The following is a 23,908-nucleotide window of genomic DNA, read 5'->3' as shown; positions in this document are numbered from 1 at the left end:
CCTTCCCAGCTGAACTGAGTTACTTGTGATTGTTAATTTCGTTGTGTTCTCCTGCACTTTTAGGCCTTAGAGAAACCAGGATGTTCAAACCGAAATGCTCTTTCCACCCCCATTTTCACCTGTTTTTTGTTCTCTACTGTTCATATCACTTCCTTTGGGATTCACCCTAAGACTGGGAAGAATTGATAGATGCCCTTTGTTTCTGTTCCCCATAGTATCCTGGATTATTTTTATTGAAGTGCTTTTTACTCTCTTACGATTGCCTCTTGTTACACCTATCATCTGTTTTGAAGTCAGGGACTGTTTGTTCTTGGATTCCCCATACATAGCACAGTGCCCAGCATAGGAGAGACAGTAAATCAGCATTTAAACTGTGAATGAATGGGTGAATGACTGAATGAAAAATATAATGACTAATCTCTCATGGATAAAGGTACTGACATGGAAGTGTTTTAATATGGTTTAACAAAAGTACCAGTCATTTAAAAATTATTGCAGTTAATAAAATGATGAGTGAGTATACCTCTATGATAGTTCAGCCCTTTAAGGATGATGCCTAATATTTAGTATGGTACGTGTTCACATATGAGCCAGATATAAATAGTGGCTTATTGGTTCCTTTTTAAAATTCTTTTCTGAAAATCTATGTGACTCTTCCTCAAATGTTTTATTATGTTTGTATCTTCTTTGCTTTCAGATCTTAAGTATTGCTTTTTCTTTTTGTCACAAAAATATGTAGAAAATCTATTCGTACCATATGGATGAATTTTTTGTTAAAAATAAATGGAAAACTTTTAGACTAGAAGGTGTTTTTTAAAAAATCTTAAGTGATACTTAATTTTTTACACCAAGAATAGAAAATTCTGTGATATTACTGGTTTTTCTAAACTTAGTCATTTGTGTTTATAGCAGTACAGCCGTGTGTTCTGAATCTGTCCAGTACGTAACTGTGAGCTTGAGAAGTGCCTCTGCCAGTTTAGAAGTTACTTTTATTTCAGGTTTTATCTCTAAAGTTTTTTGTTTTAAATTGTTTAGAACTTTTTAATAAGATGCTTACAGGCAGTGGAGATGTCAAGTTAGTTTCTATCTCCATTGACCTTTGGGTTTGACTGTTCTTCACAGAGGCTTTTACCTGCTTTTTAGCAAATGGCTTTCTTAATCTGTATTCTCAAGAAATGTGTGCAGGCCAGTGAGTCTCAACAGACTGAAGATCTTTTTATAAAGATTACAGTAATATTCAAAATAAAACAATATGCTGATTTTTCTTACTTTAGTATATTAATTCATGTAAATACATTTTGTTAGCTTAAAAGTATGAATTTGTAATTGAGTTCTTTCTTCCAAACAGACCATTCAATGTCCCAGCCTATTATGGTACAGAGAAGATCTGGACAGGGTTTTCATGGAAACAGTGAAGTAAATGCAATATTGTCTCCGCGATCAGAAAGTGGCGGCCTTGGTGTGAGCATGGTAGAATATGTATTAAGTTCTTCTCCTGCTGATAAATTGGATTCTCGATTTAGGAAGGGAACTTTTGTAAGTATTTTGAGTAAAGAAAGCTTCTTAAATTGCTTGATGGTTATTTGGTTGTCTTTAAGCCAGTTTCTTTTTCTGGCCCTTCCTAGAACTAAAGGAAATTTCATAGCTATTGGTGCTCTTATTTTCTTGTCTTGGCCACTTGAAATACATAACCACTGGGAATATTTCTAATCTTAACCATGTTACCAAAAAAACCATATTAATTAAAAAACAAAATTTGTAAGATTAAAATTTCATATTCATGGTAGTACTTGATATGAAAGTAAAAAAACAAAATCATCTATGCATTAAGTAGAATTTTTTATCTCATTTGTGGTGTTACTGCTTTTCCAGCACCGCTATAGTTAAGGTTGCCTTAGCCCTTCTGTTATAAATCACTGGTTTGTACTCAATTTTTTTGGCCTTTTGTAAATTAGTTGACTATGAAATTAAAATAAGATTCAATGTTTATTGTTTACATGCACTATAGTATAGTTTTAGGTCACCTCATGGTGCCTTTTTTTGTGTTCTATTAAATATTCAGAATCAAACAGATTCTTTTTCCTCAGGGCACTAGAGATGCTGAAACAGATGGACCTGAGAAAGGAGATCAAAAAGGCAAGGCTTCTCCATTTGAGGAGGACCAAAACAGAGATCTTAAACAAGGAGATGATGATGATTCTAAAATAAATGGCAGAGGTTTGCCAAATGGAATGGATGCCGATTGCAAAGATTTTAAGTAAGATTTTAACTTTCTCAAGAAGAAAAGCATATCTCTTTAGGGATTATTGCTACTAGCTGATGTGACTGATGTAGACATTTTTCCAATTTTGGTTTTTTTTATTTCCCTTTGTACCTTGTATTAATCTGGAGGAAGATTTAAAATTTTTGGTAAGGAATATTAGTTAATGATTATGTGCCATTTTTTAAAAAAACAATTCTTTAAAAGTCTAAAACAATGCATTCCATTGAAGGAATAATGTTAGAAGCTGCCGTTACCTTTCTGCTAATATGGTAGTCTAAATTTTAACTGTTTTCTCCCTGCTAAAATTTAGTGAATTTTAGGTTTAATCTGTGATTTTTCTTGGCAAACTCTTCTTGGGTTTGCTCTTGAGCACCTTTGTGTAGAGTTTCCTCTTCCTTCTATCCCTGTATTGTATCTCCTATCCCCCCTTTTACTCTGAGTTTGTGCTAATACTTAATCTTGCTGAAATTAGGAAGGGGGGGAACATATTAGAGACTTCCAAAGTTAGTATTTAAGTTCAGTTGCAGATTTTTTATTGTCTCTTTATGACAGGTAATTGTTTCTTTTCTTCTAAGCTTTGGACTTGGATTAGACAGTGCACATTTATCTAAATATTAGGGTGTTGTTTCTTCATACAGGGAGTTGTTTCTTCATACTGATTTCCTATACTTTATACTTCAGTAGTCAGATGCTTTGGGGCCTGTACCTGAAAATAAGCTGTTTCTTTGCGATCTTGTGAACCATGGAATATCAGTTAGTTGTAGGTACATGTTTACGTTTATTGCCTTTAATTATCAAAAGCAGACTAACAACGCTTCTTAAAAACTGCCATTTCTATCTGTTTTAAATGCAAAAAAGCATCCAAAACCAGTAAACCTCTTTTGACAAGAAATTAATGCTATTCAATTTGTTTTAGGACCTCATTCTGATTTTGTGCTTCTGCTATTACTTAATCTATGTTTTAGTCAAGGGTATGCATTTAAAACTGAGTTGACTATAAACCTGCAGGGTATACATTTATAATTGAAGTGTTAATACACCATTAACTATAGCAAGAAAATAGCACCACTCATAGCATAATGACTTTTCTATTCTCTACTTTTTGCTATTAAAGTTGTTTTGTATGAGAGGCTATACTTCTTCATATTAATATGAACTTTACATTCAATAGCATTCTAATTTTATTCTGTTTAAGTTTGGGGTATGTATTTAAAATTGCTTATAAAATGTTTCAGATACAATATTGTCTTCAACAATATAAAACCATTTCAAACTAATAGCTGTGGTCATATGGTCATTATGGTAACACATTATTATGTACATTAACTGATACATCATCAACATATATATATTATTGGAGTAGAACTGAAAGGAATGAAAGAACTATAGCAGGCTTTCTTTCTTTTTTTTAATTGGCTGATTTTAAAGAGGACCCTTTCAGTTTTATTTTTTTCTTCCCCTATATTCTGAATGAAAAACAAGCCTTGGGATTATTCATATGAAAAATTAGGTGCGGATAAAGGGGAAAGGAGTTTGAAATTTCTTCTGATGTTGCAAGGACAATGGTTAATTTTGAAATAAAATGTAAGTCTGCCTAAATATCTGGAAAACAATTCTTGTAATTAAGCAATTGCTTTGTGAAATGTTCTGTACATGTTAGCAAATTTATCCCAACGTGAAGCACCTGAAGTTGGGGTCAGTTACATAGGTGTAACAACTGACGTTGAAAGCCAGGTAAAATAGTTACTGCCATTTATTTAATGTACTTATATTTGAATATACTATGAACTGATGGTTCCAGAACAGACTTGTTTCTTGTGAGGGAAAGGATCTTAAATAAAATATTTCTGTAGAAGGAAAGAGACTGTAAATGAGAATTAATTATGTCAAGAAATAAAGTGAAAATAAAGTTTAGACTGTGAAGGATGTTGATAAAAAGAGAAGAGTCGGTGCTTAAAATTTAGTCCAATGTTAATAAATTTCTTCAGAAAATTAAGAAGGCTAGTCAGTGGGGAAAGTTGCTTTTTGTGTGTGTAGGATTATATTTTTCATTGATGTGCATACTTAATTTTTGATTAATATGCTATACATCTCTATTCTCATGATTTAAACTGAAACAATTTGGTATGATAAAGATGGTTTTTGGAGAGCTCATAGAAGGTTTTCACAAATAGTCTTTTTGTTCTTATTATTTGGAACCACAAGGTCACCTCTTCAGTCTCAGAAAGGAAACTGAGGCCTGGAAGATGAAATGATTTGCTCAAAATAATACTTAAAGATAGAATCAGGAGTCAGCTTTCTGACTTGGTTCACTGCCCTTTTCTGTCGTATTGCATATTTTACACCCTTAAGTCATGAAGGCCATATGATTCTTTATGGCCAGTTTTTTTTCTGAAATATTAAGCAAGATGTTAGGGAAATTATGTGCTGGTGGACAGGATGGGAGTATGGTACGTGGGTTTTGGTTTTGAGCCTTCCCATATTTGTCACCTGATAGTCTGCTGTTCATACCTACAATTCATTTTGTCTGATTTGAAACAAAAGTTTTGGGTAGTCTAAGCTTAAATTGTGGTATTGGCAAATTTCCTTATCTGTAAAATTGAGTTATATCTTTATGCTATTCAAATCGGGGACAATGGTCACTAATGAGATTTAAATAATGAAACCATGTCAACTCTTAAGAGGAAGCTAGATTAAACCAAAAAAAGTGATAAAGTGGAATGGTTAGTGACCTAGGGTGCCTAATTTGCCCTCTGTGTTTTACAACCATTTGTTTTTTCATGATTTTCCTACTTTCCCATTTCACCTTTTGACATACTTGTTACTTTTACTCATTTCTGTTTTGTTTACATAGTCGTACTCCTGGAAGTCGTCAAGCCTCTCCAACTGAAGTAGTTGAGCGCCTGGGCCCCAATACTAATCCCCCAGAAGGATTGGGGCCTCTTCCTAATCCTACAGCTAATAAACCACTTGTTGAAGAATTTTCAAATCCTGAAACTCAGAATCTAGATGCCATGGAACAAGTTGGTCTGGATTCCTTACAGTTTGACTATCCTGGTAATCAGGTACCAATGGACTCTTCAGGAGCTACTGTAGGCCTTTTCGACTACAACTCCCAGCAGCAGGTAAAGCATGCCACTCCTTTAAAGAAGTTCCTCTTAACTATGTACTAGTATAGCCTGAAGTGCTGGGAGACACTGACATAAATAATAGGGGTATTCTTGAACATTTAGTGTTTTATTGAATAAAATGTCCTTGTAGTTGAAAAAGTGATTCAAATATGTATTTGTAATATTCTATTCTTAGCTTTCTAAACAAAAATGAAATGCTCTGAGACTCATCTTTGTATTTAATATTTTTCTTAATAGCTCTTTCAGAGGACTAATGCACTGACAGTTCAGCAGTTAACTGCAGCTCAACAGCAGCAATATGCATTAGCCACAGCTCAGCAGCCACATATAGGTGAGTCTTTATAAGTTACCATTTTGATTACAATGTTAGAAAATCTTGTGTTAAAGTGTTTAGAATGTTCCTTTCGTATTTATTGAATGGTGTTATTTAATTACTTTTGAAACATCTCATTGAGATAAAACAGTAGTAGATTACATGGCAAGAGTAAAAGATTAGAAGATTAGGGAAGAACAGTTTGGCTTTTATTTGTATCCTTGGTGAAATAAAAATCTATAACTTGATAAAAACTGTCAGCACATAAGTTTGTTTTTAAACATTTTTTTTTTAATGTGGACCATTTTTAAAGTCTTTCTTGAATTAGTTACAGTATTGCTTCTGTTTTATGTTTTGGGGTTTTTGTTGGCCATGAAGCATGTGGGATCTTAGCTCCCCAACCAGGGATTGAACCCACACCCCCGGCACTGGAAGGCAGAGTCCTAACCACTGGACCGCCTGGGAAGTCCGAGCACATAAGTTTTTTTCTCAGTGTGAAGTCGAGACCATCAAACACTTGGAAATTCAAGTGTAGTTATGGGTGTTCATATCAAGTCAGAATGTTTATTCATTTATTTATTTATTTTTTTGCGGTATGCAGGCCTCTCACTGTCGTGGCCTCTCCCGCCGCGGAGCACAGGCTCCGGATGCGCAGGCCCAGTGGCCATGGCCCACAGGCCCAGCCGCTCCGCGGCATGTGGGATACTCCCGGACCGGGGCACGAACCCGTGTCCCCCGCATCGGCAGGCGGACTTAGCCACTGCGCCACCAGGGAAGCCCAGAATGTTTATTTTTAAAATGGGTTGGAAATAGGAATCCCAAGAAAATTTCTTTGATTATTTTCTTCCTTAATTCATTAAGCTATTTAGTCTTTGACCTTTATAGTCTTTAGTATAATGTGAATTATTACAATTACATATGTGTTACTGGTAGAATTCAGGCATTAGTATGTGTTTTTGTGTCTTGGGCTTTTTGTTGTTGTTGTTATTTTGAAATAATTACTGATTCACGTGAGGTTGCAAGGAGAGTACAAAGAGATTCCCCACCCAGTTTTCCCTAAATGACTACATCTTACATAATTATAGTACAATACCAAAACCAGGTATATGACGTTGGTAAATGTGTGTGTATAGACTTATGTTATTTTATCATGTTCGTGGAACCGTTTTTACACCTGATTTTGGCTGACCTTGATTTATTTCCTGGTTGGGAAAGTTGTGAACTCTCTCAACATCAGTATGTTTGGGGGCAGGTGGTGGGATATACTAAGTTGGTTCTGTTCCCTTAACTGTGTATTGTTCTATGTCAATCCAAGAAGTCTTTCCAGGTCCAAAATTTTATTTTTGGTTTTAATCAAAGATGACCACACATTTCTAGATGACTTCTAGTAGCAGCATGCACTCTGGACCTGTTTTTTCCAGTTTTCTTCAGCCTTCTGTATTCCTGTCCTTCATTACTTCTTACTCGTTGTTAGAAACGTACTGACTCCTGTCTACTCGTGGGCCAGTACAACACTTTTTATTTCTTGACGCTTTGTGGTATGATTTATATGTGGCAGGCTAGGACACCCATTATTGCTCTTCCTTTTGGGAGTTTTAAATTTTTGGTTCTTATTTGCTTTTTCATATGAACTTTAGAATCCTTTTATTTACTTCCAGATCAGGTTAAAATCTTAACTTAGGAAGATCAACATCTTTATGACATTAAGTATTCTTATCCAGTACATAGTGTATCTTTAATTTTGTTCAAGTCTGCTTCTGTGTTGTTTATGATTGCTTTAAAGTTTTTCTCATGTAAGTTTGCATATTTCTCAGTAAGTTTGTTCTTTGGTATTTTATCTTGCTATCACTGTAAATGCCTTCCTGTCTTTCATTATGTCTTTAAATTGGTATCTATGAAAGCTCTTAATTAGTATTTATTAATTTTATGAATGATATATTCTAATAATTGAATAATTCCTGTGTTCTTAGAATTTGGAAGAATTGTATATAATTATTTTAATGAGCTCTTTTAATTTGCTAATGTTTTATTTAGGATTTTTTTAATCAACATATAATGAAGTTAGTCTTTAAGTTTGTGTGTGTGCATTTTTGCATTTTTTGTTACGTTTTGATATCAGTATACTTGCTTCATAAAAATAATTTAGAAATGTTCCTTTTTTTAATGCCTTGGAGTATTTTCATTTACATTCTGTCTTACATGATCTTTAAAGATTTGGCACAACTTAGAACAACTTTGTGAAGCCATCTGGGAAACTATGCAAATAAATTTGAAAACCTGAATAAAATGGAAATTTCTAAGAAAGCATAACTTAGCAAAATTGATCCCATCTTTTCATCTTTGTTCCATAGTTAAATAGAAAGAGAGAGAGAGTGTTGATCATAGTCCTTTTATCCAGGTTTGCTCAGTCATCTCTTAGCTGGCTGATAGTTCATTTAGAACAGCACTGTCCCAAGAGAAATATAATATGTGCCACATAGAATTTAAAATTATTTAGTAGCTACATTTTAAAATGTAAAAAGTAGGTGAAATTAGTTTGAATAATATTTAATCCATTATATCCAAAATATTTCAAGTATAATCAATATAACACTAATAAGAAATTTTAAATTCTCTTCTTCATATGAAGTCTTTGAAATCAGGTATGCATTTTCCCACTTTGAGCAGATCTCAGTTTAGACTAGTGGCATTTTAAATGCTCAGTAGCTATATATGGTAATAACTACCGTAACAGACAGTGCATATTCTAGAATGGGGTTGACAAACTTTTTCTGTAAAGTCCCAGATAGTAAATATTTAAATTTTGCAAGCCATATGGTTTCAGTCACAACTACTCAACCCTGCTGTTATAGCACAAAGCAGTCGTAGACAATACATAAATGAGTACAACTGTGTTCTATAAAACTTTACTATGGGCACTGTTATATGAATTTTGTATAATTTTCATTTGTTACAAATTATTATTTTCAACCATTTTAGAATGTTTATTCTTAGCTAATTCATACAAAAATAGGTAGCAGGCTAGAACGTGGCCCATGGACTGGACCAGAAAGAGGTATAGATACAATACATTTTATGTTTTAAAATATAGAGCCACACTCAAAAGGGGGAGAGAGAGAGAAAAGAAAAACGTGGGGTTGTTTTGATGGCTGGAGAATTTCTGTAGGATAGGAAATTGAGAGGTGATCCATAGGAGCAAAGTGGAAATAAATCTATGAGACCTGTAGCGGGCTGCAAGAGCGATAAATAAGCAGAAGGCCTGCACAGTGCCAGGATTGGGGTTGGAGGGTTAGACCCCCAAGTCACTAATAAAGACTTGGTTTGGAGACTTCACCTTATGGTGTGTAGTTGGCAATTGGGATGAGTAAGTGTAAGAGAATCTCTCATACAAGATAGTATCTAAAACAGAAATTACAATGCAAACAAGAAAGAGCAGTCAGAAGGCAGTCATATAACATATAGTAGAATTTACACCCAAGATGTAGAAATAAGAGAACTTTAAAGTTCTGAAAAGAACTTTAAAGTGTTTATTTAGAATATTAAGAGATAAAGGACTTAAGTCATCGAAGATCGGAGGTCTTGAAACAACAAAATGATGTGAAAACAGACCATTTCAGAACCTTGTAAAAAAAAAAAAAGACATAGGTGGGTTGCATAATTAACTAGCTATCACCTAGGAGGAAATGAAGCAGAAGATAAAACGTACGAACACTGAAATATAGCACATAGGAATCAAGATGTGGGGTGGAGTAGGGAGTAACTAAGTCAGTGCAAGGTGTATGTAAAGAAAACTGTAAACTTTTTCTGAAGGCTTAAATAAATGGGGACACATGCCCTTTGGGGGAACTCATTACTGTAAAGAGGTCAATTCTCCTTAAATTAAGTTGTGAATTTAATATATTGATTGGAATCCCAACAGGATTTTTTTTTTGAACTTGAAAGTTTGCTTTTGATGTTTATCTTGGAAAAATGAAACCAGAAAATTAATAGAACACTAAAATGAGAGGTGGACGTACTCAACTATATTTCAAAACAATTATTATCCACAGTGATTAAAACGGTGTGGCACTGGCCTAGAAATATACAAGTCGATCAGTAAACAAGAACACTCTGAAATGGGTGTGTGTGTGTGTTTGGGTGCAGTGGTAGGGTAATTTTAACCTTGACATTGCAAACTAACTATAAAAGAATATCTTTGGAGAATAAGTTGGAGATAATTGGGTCATATTCCTGATGGATTAAAAATTTTAATGAGAAAAAATAAAGGTATAAAAGATTTGATATGTTTTTTCTTTTTGATAGCCAAAGAACTATAGATTAAAACCAAAAAATTTGAATGCTTTATTTTACTTCTGACGTTGACAACTTTTAAAAAGTTTGATAATATCCTATTTCAGTGCGAGTGTAAGTGGTATTCTCATATACTTATGGTAGTAATGTAAATTGGTACAACTTTCCTGGAGGGTAATCTGGAAATGTGGATCAAAAATTTATATATAGGGCTTCCCTGGTGGCGCGGTGGTTGAGAGTCCGCCTGCCGATGCAGGGGACACGGGTTTGTGCCCCGGTCCGGGAAGATCCCACATGCCGCGGAGCAGCTAGGCCCGTGAGCCATGGCCGCTGAGCCTGCGCGTCTGGAGCCTGTGCTCCGCAACGGGAGAGGCCACAACAGTGAGAGGCCTGCTTACCGCAAAAAAAAAAAAAAAAAAAAAAAAGTATATATATTTGTCCATTTACGTGAATTTTCATGAGGATATGATGATACTGTATTATACTTAAAGAATAATAGCAGCATTATTTGTAGCAAAAACTTGTGACTCATCTAAATATATATCTGTAGTAGACTGGTTAAATCATGTTTCTTCTGTGTAGTGGGATACAAAACTATGAAGCTATAAAAAAAAAATGAACTAGGGAATTCCCTGGTGGTCTAGTGATTAGGACTCGTGCTTTCACTGCCAAGGCAGGGCTAGGGTTCCATCCCTGGTTGGGGAACTAAGATCAACAAGCCACGCAGCACCCCCGCCTCCCCCCCACCCCCCCAAAATGAATTAGATAGGTATCTGTTGACATAGAAAGGGATCTGTGGTTAATTGGCAAGTGAAAAAAGCATATTAAAGTACCGTTATACCCTGTAATATAAAATGTATGAGTGTGTGTGTGTATATATAAATATAAAAATTTAGAAGGGTATACATTTATACATATGTGCATATGTAAACACAGATTCAAAAACATGTATATATACATGCAAACATATACATATTTATATGTACACAAACAAGCATATGGTTTGATGTCTAATGTGTTGCAAATATTTCTCAGTGAATCATGTGAGCTTAAAGTAAGTTTTCATTTTTTTGGCAGAAGGTTCAATATATATCTGTTAGGTCACACTAATTCCTTGTTTTTCAAATATTTGAAACCTTCCTGCTTTTTATCTGCTTTGTAATATAAATATGGAGAGAGCTATGTTAAAATCATGTCTGGAATTGAAAAAAAAAGTTTTAGAAGGCTGTAAACCACCTGCCAGTAAAGGTTACATGAGGACTTTGGCTTTCCACGTTATATACTTCAATAGTATTTCATTTTTTAAAAGCAGTCTTTTTTAATCATAAAGATATAGAATATAAAATTAGGCCCTGACTTTTCGATTTGTAGTTATAGGAGTAGAACATGGATATCAATACATCTCTATTCTTGTCATAATCACGGTAGAGGAACCAGAAGGAAATCTTGAAACCTTCGACCTAGGGCATAGCTAAGAATGCAACTTTGAGCAAATGATTTTTTAAATAGTGCAAGGATTTTGTTGAACCCTCTGTTTAATTCTTATTTCTTTTATTAAAAGCAGATTTTTCAAATGGCCATGCTATGCCTGGGCATGAAATCAGTATTGTAGCTTGTGGCCAGTATTTCTTAAAATTAAGTAATTTAGAAATCAATGAAGAGAAAAATTAAATAGAAAGTAGAGTGCATTGGAACCTCATAAGGATAAATATCTTTTTGAGATTTTTGTTTGTGGCGTGTGTGTATATGGACACTAGGGAAATATATTTTACATTGTGGGTCATAGTCAAAATATGTGAAAGCCACTATAATATAGTTAGAATTAGGTTTCTGAATCTTGATTTTAAGACCTAGATTTTAAGATAAATGTACCTCTTGAATACTTTTTTAAAAATCGTTTTATGTCCACCTGCTTTATGCCCATATCTCCCCACCATCATCTTTTAACTTGAACCTTTTTGAGCTCCTTTAACTTTAAACACATTCTCTTTAATTATTTCCCTACCTTGTACTTGTCACAGTTAATTTCCAGAAGAGGAAACTCTCGCAGTACATTTTCTTTTTTTTTTTTATTAGTTTCTGCTTTATAACAAAGTGAATCAGTTATACATATACATCTGTTCCCATATCCCTTCCCTCTTGCGTCTCCCTCCCTCCCACCCTCCCTATCCCACCCCTCCAGTCGGTCACAAAGCACCGAGCTGATCTCCCTGTGCTATGTGGCTGCTTCCCACTAGCTATCTACCTTATGTTTGGTAGTGTATATATGTCCATGCCTCTCTCTCGCTTTGTCACAGCTTACCCTTCCCCCTCCCCATATCCTCAAGTCCAGTCTCAAGTAGGTCTGTGTCTTTATTCCTGTTTTACCCCTAGGTTCTTCATGACATTTTTTTTTCTTAAATTCCATATATATATGTTAGCATATGGTATACAATGGAATATTACTCAGCCGTAAAAAGAAATGAAATTGAGCTATTTGTAATGAGGTGGATAGACCTAGAGTCTGTCATACAGAGTGAAGTAAGTCGCAGTACATTTTCACAGTAATTTTTTAGTACCCTATGATAAAAGGTCTACATACTGATTCCTGCTCAATACCAGCGGTTTTCTCCTTTCTTTAATAAGTACTGCAAATGAATATTTTAAAATCTTTCTTAGCCTTAACCAAATCTATATTGGCATATATTAGACTCAGAAGTGGGTTTACGCTCCTGCTTAAAACTCTTCATTGTTTTATTTTCAGGATAAAGTCCAAACTACTTAGCATGACCCAGGAAACTCTTCATGAGTCTTCATTCTGATTATAACTCCAGTCTTATCTTACACACTACAACCCCACTCCATCCTACCAAAAGCTTCTTGGATACCCCTACTTTCTGTGCTCATATAGCACTTACACTATATTCTAATTGCCAACTTATTTGTTTGTTTTTCTCACTAGCTGGAGTGATTCGTGAGCGCAGATCATATCTGTCTCAGTGTTGAATCCCTAGCTCACAGTATGGGTTAATAAGGATTGAATGAAAAACCACTATTGAACAATAGCAGTTCTAGCTCTAAACATTTATTGTGTGTATATGCTAGTACTATACAGTCATGTATATTTAATTCTAACAAAAATCACTGGTGATTTTTGAAACCAGTTTCATAAACAAAGAACCCCAGAGTCAGGTTGTATTACGTGCCCAAGGTCACTTAGTTAATAAGAATTAGAATCATTATACACCCTCTCCTCCCCCACCAACCCTAATTTCAGAAGAAATTTTTTTTAACCTGATGAAGAAAATCATACATATTGTTTTATTTATTATTTCTCCCCCTTTAAAATACAGCTGGTGTATTCTCAGCAGGCCTTGCTCCAGCTGCATTTGTGCCAAATCCATATATTATTAGTGCTGCTCCTCCAGGGACTGATCCGTATACTGCAGCAGGATTGGCTGCAGCAGCAACATTAGCAGGTAACTTACTGTTCATACTTGTTGCTTGTTATGGATTTAGTTTTAATTTTGGGATAAGCTTTATTTTTGTCTATTTGGGCAATTTGAAGTTTCTAGGAAAAACTGAAACATTTATCCAGAATGAACTGAAGTTTCCAGAGAGTTAGTTTATTTTTCGACTGTAATGCTACAGGAGAAAACCTAAGTCTGATAACTGGTTTCCTCCTGTACATAGTTGTTTTACATTTTAGTTTTATAGTCTCAGAAATCTTACATTAGCAGCCACAAATCTTTATTCTTGTGACTGATCCCATTACCCACAGAGACAGTGCAAATAAAGTTACTTCTCAGAAAATAAACTGGGGGTAGCTGCTATAAATAACCAGGTCAGGGATAGTACAAGGTAAAGAGGTTCAGTGATCTTAAGAGAATGAGTATCTAAAAAGTAAAGTTAAATTAGCAATGTTAAAATGTGCAGGCAAGCTGAGGGACAAAAAGGTGGGATTGAGGTGGAAAGAACTTATTAACTGTCAAAGCCTGATAAGCACCACTCAAAATCTGAAGGAAAAACCAAAAGTACACAGTGTCACATGTCAGTTGTATGGCAGTAAAGCTGGAAAAAAAATTTTTTTTAAACCGAACTGTATTTATGTCTTATTTAAGTAAGGGAGAGTTGTGTACCGGTTAGGCACAGTCTTACTGAGCAGAGTGATTTGCTGATCTTCTACAGGGTTTTGGGGGAAGGTGGTTTTATGTTGAGTTAGTTACAGAGACAGGAATGAATTTGTCTAAGCATGATTTATGTTGGTTACCAAGGCAGGAGGAGGGAGATGTCAACCATAGAAGTGTGTTCCTTGGGTTGAGTCTGTTGATTGGCTAACTTTTCATAACTTTAAGCTGTCACTGATAAGTTCACTGAATTATCGCTGATCAATTAATTTTAAATCCGCTTCTGGTAGTTATTTATTATTGTGACTGCAGAACAGTTAGTCTTTTCATAGGCTTTTTTTTCATACTCAAGACTTTAAGATGTGAAAAAAATGTTAATTTCAAATTCTTGTTTGATATCTTAGCAGACTGAAACTAACTTGTCACATTCAGTAGTTTTGGGTATAGATCTGCATGTGATTCCATAAAGATGTGAGCTTTCCTGGTACTATTTAACTGGATGTTAGTATGTAAAGTGCTAGTATATCATACATACATAAAATCATGAATCTGTGGAACTGAAGGAAGCAACTTTAAGAGGTCATTAGTTTTGAGATAAGGATTCCTGGCATTCTGAACTTACTTAGGCTTTCTAAGATCAGCACTTTTCAGTAGAAATAGAACGTGAGCCAGATAATGTAACTTAGATTTTTCTAGTAACCACATTATGAAAGTAAACCACAGATGAAATTAATTTCAGTATATTTGATTTAGCCCAGTATATCATGTAATCAATATTTTAAAAATTATTAATAGATATTTTATTTTTAATGCTAAGTCTTCAAAATCCTGTGTGTATTACATACTTACAGCACATCTTAATTCAGGCTCTCCAGCTTTTAATTGTTTAGCCACAAATGACTTCTGGCTACTTTTGGACAGAGAGGTTCTAGGTGGATGTCTGATTCTTTTGTTTTGTTTTGACTGTATCCTTTCTTCATAAATCCTTCTCTGTATTTTAAGAGTCTTCATTGTAGATTGTGCTTAAACTATCTTTAGAAATATACTTTACCTTTAAACTGTTTAAAACTTTTCATTTTAGTGATTCAGTCAGTTACACTGGGCTTTATTTTCTTCCAAAACAAAGTGAAACCAAGAGTTTGACTTTCTAAAGTATACACATTAGATATACTAAAATCATATCAGTGGGATTTAGGGACATGTATCAGTCAGGAAACATGACATCGTAATCATTAGTTTAATGGCAGGGCTTATTGTGTGATACTATTTACAGTCCAGAAATCAAATTTTATCTTGAATAAAGTAGAACAGAGCAAGAATTCATTCTATTTTTCCTGGTTTGCTTTTTTATGTCTATGTCCTTGATTATATTTCATAGTTCTTGTCTTAACTTACTAGTTCCATCTTCCTAACCATAAAGACACTGATGTTTCATTTGTTTTTATGTGATTTTCAATTGTTTTGTGAGAATTGTAACTAATTCTGTTTCAGATATGAAAAATATTTTAAAATTCACAGTTTACAATTAAAATACAGTTGTAGCAAGCTTAGTACCAACGTGTTCCCTAGTTTTGTTATAGATTACAAATTAAAAGCCAAAAATGTTTTGTTTTCAATTATAAAAATTCCTTTTTAAAGAAAATACTGAATTGAGTATAGGAAATCTTACAGTTTTATGGTGTTCAATGATCCTATTTGCCAGTATCAAATGCATAAACTAGAATTCAATAGGTGTTGAATAGATGGTTCAGTGTCCTGTCAATTCATTGGTCTTCTTGAGTTTAGTTCACATCTTTTCATTAAGACAACTGCTGTCACCTCTGAATACTTTCTTTTTTAATAATCCATACCTCAGTGAGACTTTCTCTCTAGTAAAATTGGGAAAAAGAGAAAGGGGAAGACAGTTTTATGTGGGTAGAGGATTGTAAGGACATCTGCTCTAAGTCTTATGCACTGTCCCTTTTTTATGATCTAATGGTAACCTTATTTATCTATAAAATGTAGTGACTTTTTTTATTTTTTTTGGGGGGGTGGGATGTGGGGTTTAGGTCCGGCAGTGGTTCCACCTCAGTATTATGGTGTTCCGTGGGGGGTGTATCCAGCCAATTTATTTCAGCAGCAGGCTGCAGCTGCGGCAAACAACACAGCAAATCAGCAAGCAGCATCACAAGCTCAGCCTGGACAGCAACAGGTATAGGCCTGCCTTCATTAAATACTACCTGAAGAGTCTTGGAAATTTCATGAGCTCCCTGCATTCAAGATCTGTGTTTTTTTCTTTTTATTTTCCCCAGTATGTAGCACAGTACTTATCATATAGTTGGTATACCAATATTGATTATGTGGGTTTTTTTCTCCAGTAGTCATATATATGAACTTAAAGATTTGGTTGTATTCTACTTCAACATTTCTGTTATTGAAACTGTCTTGAAATCTCTAGCAATTTTTAATTTTCTTTTCATCACTTCTTAAAGTGTGCTTATAATGTTTCTATCAAAGTAATTGTCATTTCACTTTCTTCTGGGTATTTAAATTACTATTTTAAATATTAACTTAATACATTTCTGACCAGAAAAAGGAGATTACTGAGTACTTTGTTTTTAAGCGAGGAAAGGTGAAATATTTTCACTAAAGGTTAGATTTAATTTCTTAAAACAGAAAATCTTTATTTTTAAGATTTCTTTTTTTAATTTCAGCCAATTTTCTGGAGCTATTTTTATAAATAAATGTAAAAGAAAAATTCTGATAAAAATTCCAGAATTCTGTTTGTCAAATTTATCATATTTATACCAAAGAAGCAACTTAATGACAAGTATAGTGTTTGTTACTTGGCAGTTGAGTTTTCTTTTAAACTATATTGATGTTCTGTTAAAGCTATCCTTTAGCTCAGTCCTTGGAGATTATACCACAGCACCATTTAATAAATTCTTTTTAAATCTGTGTCTTCTTTGGGGAGATAAAAATATCACCTTGCTTAAACATTACATATACCTGTGCGTGATGCTTGCTTACACGGATGGACTTAAGATGAATCCCCCTTGTCCTGAATTGTTTAAGTATTTACCTTTGTGAAATTAATGTGTATCATGCTTGTGTATATTCACTACAACAACTATGTATTATGAAGCAGTAAAGTTTGACCAGCCTTAAGAGTTTTCACATTTTTTGATGAAATCTTGTGTTCCTTTTTTAACCCTAAGGGTTTACAGTAAAAAGCAGCTTTTTACTCACTTTAATTAAAGCTTCTGAATTCTGAAAACTTGGTTCAATTTGAAGTTTTCACTCTGCACCACAATCTCATACCAAACTAATTGAATAATCATACTTAATTTATAGTTTTCAGTCTTAGAAAATAATAAAATTTAAACTTTTGTCTTCATCTAAGATTTTGCCATTCCCCTCTCACCGCCCAAATATCTGTCTCTCATTTTAATACTACTTTGGTAGGTTAAAGAGCACAAATACTAGAAATAATTGTTCCTGAAGACCCTCTACCATGTTACTTAATAGATTATGTTTTTGGTGTTACGTTATTTGTATTTTTTAAGGGTAAACTGATATTTCATTGAATGTAAATATGTTTAAAGAATATCCAAAGGCTATCTGTGATATATACAGAGTTGTCTGAGATAACTTTGTTATTTTATAATTTCGTTTTTAAGGAAATTGTTTGTCCTTTGTAGGTTCTTCGTGCTGGAGCAGGTCAGCGCCCTCTTACTCCCAATCAGGGCCAGCAAGGGCAGCAAGCTGAATCACTTGCAGCAGCAAATCCAACTTTGGCTTTTGGTCAGGGTCTTGCTACCGGCATGCCAGGTATATAGTTGGTTAATTGTGGAAACTTGAATAGATTTAAAATGCTAAATGTAGATTCTCACACTGAGGAGTGAGAAAAATCAAGAAATGTCTTTAGGGGCTTCTCTGGTGGCACAGTGGTTGAGAGTCTGCCTGCCAGTGCTGGGGACATGGGTTCGTGCCCCGGTCCGGGAAGATCCCACATGCCACGGAGCGGCTGGGCCCGTGAGCCATGGCCTCTGAGCCTGCGCGTCCGGAGCCTGTGCTTCGCAACGGGAGAGGCCAAAACAGTGAGAGGCCCGCGTACCACAAAAAAAAAAAAAAAAAAGAAATGTCTTTAAATCTTGCCTACCCTGCAATGCATTATTTACAACTCAGGTGCCAATAGTTGAAATCAGTATTGTTTGTGAGACTTAATGACAGGGATGGCAAATATGTGTTAGAATTCTCAAAAACCTTTTTTTCTTAAGTCTATGGCGTAAATCATAGCGTCTTTCCAGTGGAGTATAGCCCAGAATTCTTTTTTTTTTTTAAGATGTTGGGGGTAGGAGTTTATTAATTAATTTATTTATTTTTGCAGTGTTGGGTCTTTGTTTCTGTGCGAAGGCTTTCTCTAGTTGTGGCAAGCGGGGGCCTCTCACTATCGCGGCTTCTCTTGTTGCGGAGCACAGGCTCCAGACGCACAGGCTCAGTAGTTGTGGCTCACGGGCTTAGTTGCTCCGCGGCATGTGGGATTCTCCCAGACCAGGGCTCGAACCTGTGTCCCCTGCATTAGCAGGCAGATTCTCAACCACTGTGCCACCAGGGAAGCCCTCAGCCCAGAATTCTTAATGCAGTGCTTTAAGTAATAAAACCATTAGGTGGCATGTCAGACAAAACCTATTTGCCATTTCTGCCTTACAAGGATAGTTAGTCATTTAATTAGTTAATGTTGAAAAGTGTACAGCTAACATTTTCCACTTAGAACATTGCGCAGCCTTGTTTAGCACATTTATAGTATTTTAACCTGTTGGTTTTTATAACCTGATGGCATCAGTATTTACTAAAGTTTTCTGCCCATTGCCACAGTACAACTTTTAGAAAAGGCCAACAAAATACATTTTTTGTGAAGTAAATTTGTGAAAGTAAATACAAAATTAGTACTTTAATAATAGTGGAAGATAGAAGGAAGGTATTTTTCTTAAGCTAATGAAGCAGCACTTGTTATGTTTGGGTTTTTTGAATTTTATTTTATTTTTATACAGCAGGTTCTTATTAGTTATCAGTTAGCACTTGTTATGTTTTTAAAGGCTACATTTGAATGTCCGTAGATAATGCATCACTTCCCATTCTATTCCTTCATTTCTCTTCATTCCTAAAGACTCACTTTCAAGCATTCCATTTTTTCACTTTTAGTATATGAGTAGTTACTCCTTCAGCTGTAGATTACAGCTAACCCTTGAACAACCATGGGTTTGAACTGCATGGGTCCACTTATATGTGGATCTTTTTCCATAAATATGTACTATAGTACTACACAATCTCTGGTTGTTTCAGTCCTGTGGGTGCAAAATAGTGGATATGGAGGGTTAACTGTAAAGTTATTTGCATATTTTCAGTTGCACAGAGGGTTGGTGTCCCAACCCTGCATTAAGAGTCAACTATACTGATTAATGAAATACGTGTTCCAGTTTTCATTAATTGTACTGTAGATAAATTTTCTATTCAGGTCATTTAGGAGATGTGTTTAATGCATTGGAAATGATCCTGACTTACATGATTGAGGGGTTTTTTTAACATGCTGCTAAATATTTCTGTATGTTATTTTGAGGAGTTCTGTATCAATTACATTCATTCTGTTCTCTCTGAAATTCTAAGGTCTGAGTTTATCATCTTGTTTAGCCTACTGAATGAAGAAAAGGATGTTAATATTGCTGTCCCTGGAGTACAAATGATAATAGAATGGGGGCATTCTCATTATTTTCCTTTTTTACCCAGCTGTATACTTGCTTCATAGAAGCTGCTGTCCCAGAGCTGCTGTAGATTAGAGACCCTGGCAAAAGCAGCCCTTAGTGAAATGGACTGTGAAGCAGAAGTTGTAGGCACGTGGAGAGACATGGAACAGGGCTAAAAAGAACTGAGCTGGGAGTTTATGAAAGCCACTGCTAAGACCATTCTGGATTCCTCTTGGGTTTTAGCTATAAATAGAAAAGGGAGAAGAGTCATGGAGTATAACAGTCCTGTCTTACTAGATTCTAAGTAGGATTTTGATTTAAGAGAATGCTTCTGACCTGTGTTTATTTGCTTCTCCCTTTAACTTATTTCTTATTGTTTTAGACTTTTGGTGCTGGTCCTATTATCCATTTCTTATAAATGCCTTTGCTTCTCTTCCTCATATTCAGCTCATGTTCTTATTTACTAAAAACATCAAGGTATTTTGCTATTAATTTTATCAACTTTGGTCTTCTCAAAATTTATTTTTATGTTCACGTCTTTCCATTCTATAAGAAGGCTCTTTATTGCTTTTTTTGTTTTGTTTGGTTCATCAGTGAACTCTATCTTGGTACTCCTAAAAGAAAACCACTTTTTACATGATATTTGTCTAAAAACCATTGACTGTCTTCGGAGTGATGAGAAAATTAAAAGCAGGGAAAACTTTTAGGGAAAAAAAACAGATTATTTTACCTAACCTTCTAAGCCACAACATTTAGTCCCTTTACAACTGTAAATGTAAAAATCATTTTCACAAAAAGGGCTTTACTAGAAATAATATTTGTGTGCCTAAGTGACTTGTTGACTGTTCATTTGATTCTCTCACTGTAAAACTTTTCTCTAATACCTTCTGTACTTTATTCTGCCCAGGACTATGATGAAATAATTGTCCCTTATTCAAATAGTTACATAGATATAATGTTTTATGTGTTATATCTTTATATGTTTTAAAGATATAAAGCTCATACACAAGCTTGCTTAGAAAATTGTTTATTTCTTCAAATCTCATGCAGTTCATAGCTTTCCCACCTTCTGTCCTTCACTTCTCATCCGTCACATCCCTGTTCCTTGTACTATGTTGATTATAGACTTTCAGTCCTTCTGCTTGATTCTATATGCCATCGCTGTTTTTTAGTCTTGGATTTTCAGTCTTTCTCCCTCTGCCACCTCCTTTTCCATAACCACGATGCTAGTCTGCCTCTTCATCCTAAAAAGCTTTCTCTCTCTTGTGCTTCCCTCTTATACTACCTTTCAGAATTTACATTCTACCCCACACTTCTTTTAAGCCCCGCCTCCACGATTCCTTTTCGGTAGCTCTAATGTAACTCAGTGCCAAAATTGACTTCCTCTCCTCCATCCTTAACGTTTCTCAGTTCTTTGTTGTATTACACAACTTTGTTGTATGTCCAACTTTCTGCAGCTCCTCTCCACTACATTTGTGTGATATTTTACTCTCCTGGCTCTCCCATCTTTCTCATTGCTTTTTGTCAGTCTCCCTTTCCTCTGTATATCACTTAAATGTAAAAAACATTCTGGCTTTAGTGACTAGATGCTTTGGAGTCAGATCTGCCATATTGCTCTGCCAGTTAATTGTGTGACCTTGGCCATGTTACTTTCCTCTTTGAACCTTAGTTTCAATATTGGAAAAATAGAGACACTTTATATTTTTTCTGTGGAAGAGTCTTAACTACTTTCATCTTTTCACCTGTCATTCCTATACCAGTAAACCAGTGAGTTTATGTCTGCATCTTGGATTCTTTTCTGAACACTTAACACATTTCTACATTTGTACAAGATATTACCATGTATATGTTCCTGCCACTCCTTAAACTTGAAAATGTCCAAAAATGAACTCACCTCTCCCAAATTTGCTTATCTTATTGTTTACCCTATTTCACTATTAACCCCACTATCCCCTTGAGCTAGAAATTTTTGGCTTCATTCTCAGAGTCATCTTTAACTCTTGGTTTTCTTCTGTGCTCCACATTCAGTGACTTGCCAGTTGTTTATTCTCTCATGTTCACTTCTTTTCATCTCTGCTATTCTTGTTCAGCTTCTCCTATATTCTCCCACTAACTCTGTCTGCCTCTAATCTCTTCTGTTTATTTCATCTTTTTATTCTCCTCTCAGTTACCTTTCAAAAATACAGGTTAGTTTATACCATTCTGGTTCTTAACATTTTCATTAATATAGCTCCAAACTATTGATACCTTTTAACCTAATCGGTACTGTCCTGATCCTATGCTTTAACACACTAGACCACATACTGTTCCACAAACATCCTTTTATGCCTTTAGCCCTAGCTAATACTTTTAGTTTAGAATACACTTTTATAAATTTTAAGCAAAATTGGGACATATACTTTCACATTTTCCTTTTAAAAGCCTTGCTTTATACTTTGTGATTAACTTTCCTTCTCATCGTTTAATATGATCCTTTCCATGAAGCCTTCCCAAATCTTTCCCAGTGCTTGTTCATTAATACTTATTCCTCCTGGGACTTCCCTGGCAGTCCAGTGGTTAAGACACAGCGCTCCCAGCGCAGGGGGTGGGGGTTCGATCCCTGGTCAGGGAACTAAGATCCCACAGGCCGTGTGGCACAGCCAAAAAAAAGAAAAATAATAATAATCATTCTTTTTGCCATTCTTGTGGCACATAACTTGCTCCTTTCTTTACTACTTCTGTTTGCCTTGCATTTCATTTAGCTATTTGTGGTTTGTTTTCTTAATTTAATTATTTTACCATGTTTGGAGGTGTAAAGTGTCTTAAAATTAAAGTGGAAGAGTTATGTATTTCTCCCTAAGGAAAGTTATTTGATCAATGTCATGTCTGAAAATAAGTGGCATCTTAGAATTAAGAATATAGTACATTATCTTCGCTACAAATTGTATAATTCTTGAGTGTGGGGACCATGTCTTTTTTAAGTAACAAAAAGATAATACAATAGAAATTAGAAACTTTTGAACTGAATGATTATGAAAATGCTATACATATTTAAACTTGTGGACTACACTTAAAAACAAAACATAGAAGAGGGGTATATAAGCTTTTTTTTTTTTAAATTGAAGTATAGTTGATTTACAATGTTGTTAGTTTCAGGTGTACAACAGTGATACAGTTATATTTATATATATATATTATTTTTCAGGCTCTTTTTCCTTATAGCTTATTATAAAATATTGAGTATAGTTCCCTGTGCTATACAGTAGGTCCTTGTTGGTTATCTATTTTATATATAATAGTGTGTATATGTTAATCCGAAACTTCTCTAATCCCCCCCCCCCTTCCCTTTTAGTAACCATAAGTTTGTTTTCTATGTCCGTGGGTCTATTTCTGTTTTGTGCATAAGTTCATTTGTATCTTTTTTTTTTTTTTTTTTTTAGATTCCACATATAAGCAATATCATAGTTGTCTTTCTCTGTGTGGCTTACTTCACTTAGTATGATAATCTCTAGGTTCATCCATGTTGCTGCGAATGGAGTATATAGGCTTCAGTGCATACATTAGAAAATAAGTTTCTATCTGGGAACCATGAAAGGAAGAGAATATACCCAAAGAATTGTAGAAGGAAGCCAGATAATAAAGATAGAAACTGATGTGGATGAAATAGACTACAAACATATAGTTAAAAGAGTCAGGTTATCCCAAAATTTACGTCTTTGAAAAGACTAATAAAATTGATAAACCTCTGAGAGGTTCATCAAAAAAAAAAGGTAAAGAGAGAAGACATAATAACCAATATCAGAAAAATAAAATAATCATAAGAGGGTATTAGGAACCAGTCTCATGTTAACAGAAATTGGAAATTGTAGACAAAATGGACAAATAACTAGAACAATGTAACCAAACACACTCAAGGATATATAGAAAATCTAAAGTTCATTACCATTAAATCAATTGAGTAATCAAAAATATTCCAAGAAAATTCCAGGCCAACACAACTTCAGTGGTGAATGATAATCAGGCATTCAAGGAAGAAATAATTCCAACAATTCCAATTTTTTAAATTCCAGAGAACAGAAAAAGAGGGTGTGCTTCCCATGCCA

The 23,908-nt window shown here is 34.7% G+C and overlaps 1 protein-coding gene across 9 annotated transcripts in view; it reads left to right on the top strand.

Moving 5' to 3' along the window:
- Nucleotides 1-23,908, top strand: part of PUM2 (pumilio RNA binding family member 2) — a 95,251-nt gene that overhangs the window by 32,537 nt on the left and 38,806 nt on the right. For 8 of the 9 annotated variants that reach the window (XM_060116888.1, XM_060116894.1, XM_060116893.1 and 5 more), the window contains 7 exons: nucleotides 1,349-1,536; nucleotides 2,088-2,257; nucleotides 5,118-5,388; nucleotides 5,632-5,725; nucleotides 13,330-13,455; nucleotides 16,152-16,294; nucleotides 17,784-17,913. In XM_060116888.1, coding sequence (XP_059972871.1) covers nucleotides 1,349-1,536; nucleotides 2,088-2,257; nucleotides 5,118-5,388; nucleotides 5,632-5,725; nucleotides 13,330-13,455; nucleotides 16,152-16,294; nucleotides 17,784-17,913 — 1,122 coding nt within the window. The remainder of the gene's footprint in view (nucleotides 1-1,348; nucleotides 1,537-2,087; nucleotides 2,258-5,117; nucleotides 5,389-5,631; nucleotides 5,726-13,329; nucleotides 13,456-16,151; nucleotides 16,295-17,783; nucleotides 17,914-23,908) is intronic. The other variant, XM_060116891.1, reaches the window with a different exon arrangement.

This window comes from Mesoplodon densirostris, chromosome 14 (genome assembly GCF_025265405.1).
Source record: "Mesoplodon densirostris isolate mMesDen1 chromosome 14, mMesDen1 primary haplotype, whole genome shotgun sequence".
Taxonomy (NCBI): domain Eukaryota; kingdom Metazoa; phylum Chordata; class Mammalia; order Artiodactyla; family Ziphiidae; genus Mesoplodon; species Mesoplodon densirostris.
Note: the sequence above shows the minus strand (reverse complement) of the source record. Positions and strands in the feature narration are given on the sequence as shown.